General features: G+C 47.5%; 1 protein-coding gene across 1 annotated transcript; it reads left to right on the top strand.

Annotated features, from left to right (window-relative positions):
• The first annotated feature begins 7959 nt into the window (after positions 1-7959).
• LOC119108584 (uncharacterized) lies at positions 7960-9264 on the top strand. Its single transcript, XM_037232174.1, has 3 exons — positions 7960-8100; positions 8336-8471; positions 8739-9264. The coding sequence occupies exons 1-3, from the start codon at positions 8013-8015 to the stop codon at positions 8917-8919; spliced, it is 405 nt and encodes a 134-aa protein (XP_037088069.1). The 5' UTR covers positions 7960-8012; the 3' UTR covers positions 8920-9264.
• The last annotated feature ends 1222 nt before the right edge of the window (positions 9265-10486 follow it).

Raw genomic sequence — 10486 nt, 5'->3', positions numbered from 1 at the left:
ACAATACCGTTGGGAATGGATGGAACAGTGATGTTATCCCCCCTTAAAAGAAACCTTCCATGGCGAGGGTTCGCTATGTGTTGTATAGCACAGACCTGAGCGCGAAGGGAGGGGGGGGGGTGACCATCGTGGCTATTTGTCACAGATAATTGGCTTTCTCGATGCCCCAATGGTAAAGCATGAATATATGTGAGGGCAGTACTTTCCACATTCGCTTATTTAATTATATCGCTACTTAAGCGTGAAGCCTGGCGTAGAACAAGGGCAGCCTCCGGGTGAGAAAATCACACATGCGCCATAACTGACGTCACTTTCAAGATAACCGAGGCTCGCCAGTTCCTGCAGTAGCCCGGATTCATTGCATTGCCATGGAAACGCCAATCGTAGCCCGGCTCGAGAGATCCGGCTCCAATCCGGACGTGTCATGCTCTGTATGCTGAGGTCAGTATTTTTGACGATGCTGTACTACAAGATGAGGAAGACGCGTTGGAACGTACTCGTGAAAGTATGAGACAAAAAAGTCGGCCTCGTAACACAGACGCACTGGGCACGAGCCCGGGGCGGGCTCGTTGGGCGTTGGGCGGACGTAGAAAGGTCAGCTGGCACGAGAAGGCGATGTTGTAGCAGAATAAGGATGATAAGGTCTTCATACGCTCCTGCCTGTCGAACGAAATGAAATGCAAGATTATCCATTTTTAGTAGTCCCGACGCCTTTCTCCAGCTTTTTTTGCAAGTTGAAAATTAAGTCACACGTTAATCTGATGGGGAAGGTGGCATTTTTTCGAACATATAATGTCTGCAGGAAACCGTGCCTGGTCGCACAGTTCGCGGAGAAATTATTTCAAATTCAGACAGTACAGCTTCTAAGGAATTTCCCTTCTTGTTCCTGAGACCCGCATGAAGAAGGGATCAGTTGACTCAATGCCTAGTTACGTCGTAAATCAGCGCGCCGGTAGAATTATGAAGTGACCCAAAGAGTCGAATGCAAGGTTATGGTAGGATTCACAAGAAATCGTGCTCTTTACAACACGTGTTGGCAGTGGTGCCGATCGACGTTGAGCACCTCGCAGCAGGTCCAGAGTAGGATGACGTCATTGGTGCTTCGGGAACTGATCTGCAGCAGTCACGCCGTTAAGAGTCATCAGTCGATAGGGTCTTCATACGGCGGCGCCGTATATGTGCATCTCCCGTGTTCTAGAGGCTCAGTTTCACGAGCAAGCTCCAGAATCCCCCGCTAGCACGATTCCCTGTACATGTTTGTACAGGGAGCTTTTGATCCTTTGGAATATTTCCAAAGAACGCAATTTCCACACTGCTATGTCTTCAAGCCAGTAATGAGAATGAGCCCACCTGGTGGTACATTCACTGCCATGTTCATCTGCATCCGCTCAGTGCGATTTGTAGTCGTGTATTATTCCCATCCTCGTCGTATTTGGGGGACATAAGCGCATTCCGGTCGGCGACGTAGCTCAATTACGGCGCCAACTCGTGACGTAGTGGTCCTGTGGGTGAGATTTCACCGGTTCGTTGTAGCTGATGGCGTGAGCAGCGCTGTTTTTTGTGCTGTCATGCTCAGGGACAACACGGGTTCGCAGTGGTCAGTCTCTTGTCGTAGGTGGGGTGGCAAGGTGAGATAATGCTGCTATTCGGAACCTACCCCATGCAGTCGAATTTACACCTGTGACTTGGTTGCTGCTTCGAGAAAAGTCGCTGAGCATTAGCAAAGATTAGCTCCTTTAGTCAGTGTAATCACATGTGTGGGCAAGCGTTCGTGCACTCAAAAAACAGTTGAGAATGATTTGGTGTTGAAAAACGAAAATGATTTGATGAAAACAGCATTTGAAAAAGAGCGCAAAACGCGTGGAGTGCAATGATTTGTATTGTATGGTCCCCCAATTAATGATTTCAGAACTTTTCTCCCCAGCTTTGCGGGTTCCACCATCCCCAAGAGGAGGGATGGCATAACGGCATGAAAGCTGGTAACGGCTATATTTCCTCATGTCTGTTATATGTCTATGGTTTTAGTCGTAGCTATCGTCGTAGCTATGTCCTATGTCGGAACCATGGGCATCATATGACCACTGTAGTCGGCACGCCCCGAAGCCCACATCATTATCATGATGTATGTAATGATGTCCGCTCCGATGACTCAATAGTTGTTTTCTATTTATCCCACAGCTGCCCGGGGTGCAGGTTGAGCGTGAGCTGCCCAATGTATAGGGTGAGAGTGCGCTGCCCTATGTGCAGGATGAGAGTGAGCTGCCCGGTGTGCAGCATGAGAGTGAGCTGCCCGGTGTACAGGGTTAAAGTGAGCCGCCCGATTTACAGGATGAGATTGAGCTGCCAGGTGTATAGAGTGAGAGCGACCTGCCCGGTGCACGGGGTTACACAGGATGACAGTGAGCTGCCCGGTGTGCAGGGTTAGACTGAGTTACTGCACACGGGCTGTTGTATAAGCATTACTCAGAGCCGGTAACGCCACAAACTATTTGGTGTGTGTGTGTGTGTGTGTGTGTGTGTGTGTGTGTGTGCGTGTGTGTTGTGTGTGCGTGTGTGTTTGTAAGTGCTAGCCTAACGCCTCCGAAGTGTGAATGCACGCCCGTCTGGCAGTACCGAATTGCTTGGCAGTACCGAAATTTCAGTATTGTTAAGCTTGTTTGTGGAAAAGTGTTGAAAGCGCTACGAAGTGACTTTAGATCGCTTTTGAGGTCGGTACTGGTAGGATGGGTTTTCGACGGTATGCTAAATAGTTGTGTTTAGAGTCAGAAGACCACCTTCTCCATACGCACACATCTTTGCGGTGGCGGCGCCTGGCGACCGCCGCCGCTCCCCCGCCACCCCCGCTGGGTAATCGCCGCGAGGTTCAGGAGGGGACTGGACACCATTGTGAGATCTGGTCCTTTGGCAAAAGCCGCCGAACCTTGGGGGTGGGCGTGATGTCGCTGGCCGTGCCCGCGGAATGCTTGTAACTGAGTAGACCGGCATCAGAATACTTTGCAGACTGCCAACAGCCTGCTCAAGGTGCATGCACCTTGAGTGCATGTTCCGGGATACGCTGCGAGATGCATGCAACTTGCGGCAATGGGTGTACTTTGCAGTCTTGTTTGAGTTTGGACCTCGGAAATTAAGTTGGCTTCATGGAGCCAGGTATTCACAGCATTGCGTACGGCTGGTCATGTCTTGCATTTGCTTTGAGGAAGGTGCTGTTCTATTTCGCATGGATCTTTCTGCGCTCTTTTGTTCGAACATGTGCCTTTCCAAGAGCTGGAATCTTAGTGCCATATAAGTGCCATATTTTTGTATTAACTGTATTGTTTTAGTGTCATACCTGAATTTATGACGGCTGCGGCATTATCATGCCACTATCTTAGTCAACGCCCAGAAATCGAGTGCGTTTTCAGGCGTCTCCAAACTGGCATGAATGAAACTACTAGCAAAGCCGCTCTCGCACGGCAGAAATAGCTGCGATCTAACGGGGTCGGCGTCGGTGGTATGCAGACAGGGGGAAGAGGCCCCGGCCGAATCACGGCACACCCCGCGGCACGCCGCGCACAAAAGGCGCCCTCCCTCGTGTGGCGGGCGGGGGCGGCACGACCCCGACCGGCGAGTCGGACGGTTCTCAGGCGCAGGACCTCACGATACTTTTAACGTTTGCACTTGAGAAACGAACTGCTTGCTAGTTCGGACAGCTGGCTTTACAGTGTTGAACAATGCACACAGTTGCACTTGTGTTGAACATAAAACGTTACATTCATGGACATGTGGGCTCTCCTATGCAGATTGCATGTCTATTACCTGCGAAAAAGTCGTTTTCACGATAAGTCGAATCACTGAAAAGTTTCAAAAAGCTTGTTTCTCGGGGTTCTAGTCAACACTAAACACTCTAACGACAAACTGTTTCCATGCAATTGTATTAGTATGCATAAGCAAACAATTTGTATCAACTAAGATAACTTGCATGTTAAACGAGCCTCTTAATCATTTCAGAGACCCTACTCATATTGGAAGCATGTGTAGTTTGAGAGTTGTTGCACGACAACAGTCGTTAATTATTTACAAATCCCTTGAAGCTGTGTGTGATATGAATGATTACACGACAATAAACTCATTAAACCGTGGTTTGGCAGCACTTCCAGGCCCGACAACAAGTAACAGCAATGGCGTCTTACGCTGGTGCAAGTCAAGCCCTGCAAATAATTTCATTGTGGAGATATAATGTTTCTGCATGCAAACAATCATATGAAATCAATGCCTTTAGAACCGAATCCTACCAACAGTTCATTTCTCACCCTGATATGTTTGTATTATTATACAAGCCAGCATTTGTATGAATCGGCATTGAAAGCTCCTGTTTTTTCCGGTGAGGTAGCATTTTATGAATGCCACTTTCTACCACTGGATTTGGATGAGTCTCGGGCAGGGCGACACATCAGGCCCCGGGTGTAACGTATAAGTTGCGGTACGTTGGGAAATGCGTATCAAGGGTGTGTTTTCGATAGCTTAAAGTCGTGTTCGTTGAAAAGATTCTAAGCAAGCGAATGTTTTCGTCTTCTGGCTATGTTTGATGGATCAGAAGGCCAGATTGCATTCTTATTCATACCCTGATCTGTATTCAAACAAAGACCCCTTCCATTTTGCTTCAATGCTGCACATTTCCAAACAAACATGGATTGGTGACGTTAATACACATTGTTGACCACTCGATCTACAATCAAAATTTTCATCCTCAAATTTCGATCAAACACATCGCTCTGCAATCTGCCTTCGCGGCGTCCTCAATGCATGTAGAATGCAGATAAAACATTATGAAAAAGCTTCTGACTTCTATCGGTATAGAAAGAGTCTACTAAGCCCTTGTAATTACGGACACCGGTGATTTATTCCATGCGGTCTTTAAACGCTTGATTTCTGCAGTTTATTGATATTAACACGCGCTCGGGTGGGGGTCAACTCGGCTCGCCCCCCAAGGTTTTTCAAGAATGGTTTCCGAATGGCGCGGCGCAGCCGCGCCCTGTTTTGCATAGCTTTAGACAATTGAATAGCGAATCGTTTGGCATAAAAAATTAGATGTACTTTGTAAGGTCGCTGGCCTATGGCAGGTCAAAGTCAGGCCATGGTTTCAGCGAAGTCAACTTGTAGGGAATCGTTCAATCTGATGCAACCATTGAGTGTTAGACGAAGCCATCGATCTCTGGGATGCTTTCTTAGGCAACACAAATATTGAATGAGCAAGTTGCGTTGACCTAAGGTCAGGCAAAAGGGTCAGACCAAGGTAAAAAACTACCTGTTGTATTACCTTAGGGCCTGCTGTACGGGATAGATTCTGGTGCTCATTTCGAGTTTATTGACAGCAGGAACTCCATTATACATCTTTCATGGACTTGTTAGAGGTCAGAATATATCAGTTGACCTTAAATGACCTGGGTTAACATTTTGTTTTTAGAAAAACATTGCTTGGCGTAATCTTTGTCGCTTATTCAAATGCAAAATTCAGAGCAGTCCTGTATGATTTTGGTCGTCATGACCTTCAAAAGGTCAAACAAGGTTACTTGACATTAACTGAACATGTGACCTTTTCTTTAGAAGCAGTTATCTAGGTTCTGGGGCACTTAAGAAACCAACCTGGAATTTGAACCTGTTTGACCTTATTTGACCCGAAAGTCATGACCTAGGAACCTCAAACTTTGACTAAGTGAGTCAACGTACAGGTCAAGGCACCCTGTAAATTTAGTGTATCTAGCTTTCTTAGTTCCAGAGATCTCAGGGGGTCAAAATGACCCCCTACCCGAGCGAAGAGTATCTAGCAGGCCACCCGGGTGCGTGTTAAAAATGTAAACAGAATGGATTTCACGGAAGTCTCTGGTTTCTGTTCTGGTGACGACGTAAAAATAACAAGTGAAACGAAGAAAAAGTATCCCTCGCTAGCAACCAAACTATATCCTGGGATATTTTTGTGGGGGGATCACCATAAGGTGGGGGGGGGCTTTTTCAACCCTGTGTTCCTCTTAGGGAAGGCTCTGGCCACCCCCAGCATGCACATAAGAACAGATCAAATCATCTACGTTGAATGACGGGCAATTAAATATCTGTTTGGCTAATTCATACCTAAATTAGGCCAGCTTCGCGGCGGGATTTTTCTGGGGCGGTGTGGCGAAAGGGAAGATAGTGGCAATGCTGATCCAGAAATGCGCAACAAAGCCGCCATACCATCGGTTAGCGGTCAGTCATTCGAAGACAGCCGGGCCAAGGCAGTGGCCACCGACGGCTGACCGGAGCAGTGCTCAGGCAAGAACTATATGACAGAAGGGCCTTCATTCTGTGGCTTCGCTTTCAAAGAAGACTATCCACTTCTACGGCTTTTGTCACCTGGTTTTTGGCAGTTTCAAGCTTCCGAATTTGCTTCCGCCTAAAATGCCACGACTAGTCTTATCTCCTGAAAAGCATCCAGCAAAATAAAGGCGCATGCAAAATCTGTTGTACTTTGAGCCATCGATTCACTTTCGAAATTCTCACCAGACTATGATCAGGCGATATTTTGGAATCTACCTTGTGGGGACAGATGCCTCCTCAATGACCCAAAATGTCTACCCGCTCGTGGAATTTCGGCTCCCCACGAAAGACAACGTTGAAACGGACGAATAATTTTTTTACGAAAAAAGGTTTTACGAAAACTGCAACCCAAGCCGTCGCTTTCCTTGCTCCCGAGATTACGGGCGTGTCATCCGGGCTTTGTGATGCACTCAGCTGCTGGGGCTACACGGCGTCGCCAGCCTCTCACCATGGCGAGAAGAGCGAGCACCGCGAGGAATCGAATCACGCACCTGAAGTTTCCCAGACGCGCTGCGGTTAACGTAGGCGCCACTACACTATCGGCACCCGGCGCGCAGACTCAAACCTTTTGATGTTATTTATTTCACCAGTCGATTCTGCAAAGAATGAACGTTCCCAGGCAAGCATGGGATGGCTTGTCGCGTTTTGAACTTATTTCGACCGACTCCATTCGAAGCTAATGAGACCTTTCATTTCCGGTGAAATGGCCCCCTTGAGTAGAACACTACGGTGCGCAGTTCTGTTCCCGGTGAAGGGTTGAAGGGCCATTCTGTCGCACCGCGGTGTGTCCTCCGGGCGTCATGCTACCGACACGGGGTGGCATCTCTGGCTGATGTGAGACCTTATAGTGACACATCATATCATATTGGTCCGCTCCCTGACGCGGGACGCCTTCTGACCCGCGCAGCTGACCCCTGACCGACACAGGAGCCACTGTGTCAGGGACCCCGAACATTGCAGATTCTCTCCGAATATTGTGCGTTCGCGGCTGGATGCAGTCTTCAAATGCGACCGACATTTCTAATTGATGTGAACACATTTGCTAGACATTGATTATCATCTTGAGATCCTGACTAAAAACATCACCATCCGACATAGATGATTGTCATGGGGACTGTGTTACATAATTTTGCCGCAAGGCCTTATTGAAAAGTGCGTATTTACATTTAATGCAAATCATAGAAGAGGTTAAGTCACCATGTGACTTTTCCATGACGTTGCAATGCACTGACCACGACGTCATGGTTCTCAAAACTAATGCAGTGTGTACCATCATGACCCACACCGCTCGCCTCCCTCTCTAAGCCCATCCGGCATGTTCAGCATGGTCGACCGGCTGGTTTTACCACAGATCTCGTATCGGTTCCACTGGAACGGACTTGTCACCTTGTCGGTGCCCAAAAGCCGGGCGTCAGGCAAGGTGTCGAGAATAGCACTCTTCCAACGACGTTCTCCCCGAATGACCGCAATGTAACCACTGCATGCACGGCGTCGAAAACATCGCTGCTGAAGAGATTTTCTCGCAGGCCTCCCACACTACGGCCAGCCCTATGCAACGTGACGTCACGATCCGGTGCTGCATATATAGCGAGCCGGCCGGTGGGGACTGCACACAGAAGCGTTTGGTGGCCAGACCAGACAGCAGACGAGAGTGGACTAGTATCAGATTTACCGACAGCAATATGTGGAAACTACTGGTCATCGCTGTTGTTTGTGTGCAGCTGTGCTGTGCACAGTACCCGAGGTACCTTCGGTTCCCGGTTGGTAGAGGTAAGGTTTGGGTTGGAGAGATACTGTTTCTTCACTTCGCTTGTTGCTCAACGGACGAGCATCAGACAACATTGGCTTGACGTTTTCAGCATGGAAAATGCCGTATTACCAAGATGAATGTGTTGGATATTTTGACTTCGGTGACAGCGAGCGATCAATTTTAACCTCCGATGTAACCCGCGATCCACTCCAACCAATGATCTTATCTAACCCGCGGTCAATATGCATATTACAGATGACGACACCAAATGTCATGACAGCAACATTGACAAGGAGTTCAACATAGGCGACGTATGGAGCTCCCCCTTCTCTGGCTGTAAACAGAGTCACTGCGTCAAGGAGGAGGGCGTTCTCTACATTGACAGATTCCAGTGAGTCTGACGGCTTGATCTCGCCAGGAAAGGTCGCGCAGTGTCACAGGTCGTCCTATGGAGCAAAATGAACATGTGATATTGTTTTAGTAAGAACGCTATTGTAACTTTCATTACCTACCTTTCATGAATTGGCACTTGGACGCTGAGGAAAACTGCATTTGCTTTAAGCTGCTCTGTATACTTTACCGTTTGTCAACATACTCGTCCCATAAAACCAGCGGCTTTGGATGTTGGTTTGTCTTCATCAACACTTCGCTTTTGCAGGTGTCCGCAGGTTAAAAAGCAGGTGGACTTTAAGAAGCTACAGGCCGACAACTTGTTCTGCCGCGAAGCTCGGGGAGACAGGAGGAAGGAGTTTCCCGAATGCTGTGCCCGCCTTGTCTGTAAACACTACGTGGACGGGAAACTTGTGCCGCTGCCGGCGCACAAATATCCCCTGCTCTAATGAATGTTCAGATGAGACTAGGATTGCAGTTGTGGTTGCCAAAGAAGCTATAAAGAAGGAAAGAAGCTTCAGTTGTAAGCTTTATTAATATGTGATATTAAGTGTTAATTTAGCAAAAAGATGTACGGTCGCGCGTATTAATAGCGCTGCATCTAGCGACCGAGTTGCCCAACGCTTTAAACACCCTGATCTCGTGTCTAAACAATTTACTGATTTTCACCTTTCATTTGGCGGTGATGTGGTGTCAGCAAGTTACAATCGATGTATAATAATTGTTTATGTAAGTTGGCAATGCACGCTATTGGCTCATATAATCGCGCATCATGAAAAATACATATAGATTTGGTTTCATTTCGTGGGGAGTGTTACGTGTCCGAAAGGCGAGCATCATCTTAAAGGACTTTTCTTTTCGAATTCAGTCAAGCTTCAGAGAATTTAGAAGTATGGTCTTGCACCCTTTAGAATTTGTATGACCATCAATTTTTAACTGGCCACTTAGCCTCAGCGGTCGAATAGTGACATGCCTGCGGCAGGTTTTTCTGAAAACGGCGTGTTTGTGTATGGCTTCCATGGACTTTTTAGAGGTCAGAATATATCATTGACCTAAAATGACCTGGATCAACATATTGTTTTTAGAAAAACACCGCCTAGCGTAATCTTTGTCACTTATTCAAATGCAAAACTCAGAGCAGTTTTGTATGATTTTAGTCATCATGACCTTCAAAAGGTCAAACATGGTTACTGACGTTAACTGAACATGCGACCTTTTCCTTAGAAACAGTTACATAAGTTCTGGGGGCACTTAAGAAACCAACCTGGAATTCGACCTTGTTTGACGTTATTCGACCCAAAAGTCATGACCTAGGAACCTCAAACTTTGATTAAGTGAGTTCACGCACAGGTCAACACAATCTGTGAAGTTGGTGCTTCTATCTCTCTTAGTTACCAATATCTCAGGGGAGGGGACAAATTGACCCGCCACTCGAGCGAAGGGTGTCTAGCAGGCCAACCGAGTGCGTGTTAAAAATGTAAACAGAATTGTTTTCACGGTAGTCTCTGGTTTCTGTTCTGGTCACAACGTAAAATTAACAGTGAAACGAAGAAAACCGGATCTCTCGCTAACAAGTAAACTATATCCAGGATACTTGTTGTGGGGGGGGGGGATCACCATAAGGGGGGCTTTTACCTGCTTTTACCGTGCGTTCCTCTTAGCAAGGCTCTGGCTACCCCCTGCTTGTACACAAAAACAGATCAAGTCATCTACGTTGAATGACGGGCAATTAAATGTCCGTTTGGCTAATTCATACCTAAATTAGGCAGCTTCGCGGCGGGATTTTTCTGGGGTGGTGTGGTGTAAGGGAAGATAGTAGCAATGCTGATCCAGAAATGCGCAACAAAGCGGCCATACCATCAGTTAGCAGTCAGCCATTCGAAGACAGCCGGGCCAGGACAGTGGCCACCGACGGCGGACGGGAGCAGGGCTCAGACAAGGAATATATGACAGAAGGGCCTTCATTCTGTGGCTTGGTCTTCAAAGAAGAATCTCCACTTATATGGCTTTTGTCCC

Source organism: Pollicipes pollicipes, unplaced genomic scaffold (genome assembly GCF_011947565.3).
Source record: "Pollicipes pollicipes isolate AB1234 unplaced genomic scaffold, Ppol_2.1 Scaffold_6686;HRSCAF=7923_pilon_pilon_pilon, whole genome shotgun sequence".
Lineage (NCBI taxonomy): Eukaryota > Metazoa > Arthropoda > Thecostraca > Pollicipedomorpha > Pollicipedidae > Pollicipes > Pollicipes pollicipes.
Note: the sequence above shows the minus strand (reverse complement) of the source record. Positions and strands in the feature narration are given on the sequence as shown.

Bases quoted from the DNA above. Each gene is read 5' to 3' on its own strand.
- LOC119108584 (XM_037232174.1), top strand. From the start codon at position 8,013: ATGTGGAAACTACTGGTCATCGCTGTTGTTTGTGTGCAGCTGTGCTGT. The intron at 8,101-8,335 runs GTAAGGTTTGGG...TGCATATTACAG, and splicing joins TCGGTTCCCGGTTGGTAGAG to ATGACGACACCAAATGTCAT. The intron at 8,472-8,738 runs GTGAGTCTGACG...TCGCTTTTGCAG, and splicing joins CTCTACATTGACAGATTCCA to GTGTCCGCAGGTTAAAAAGC.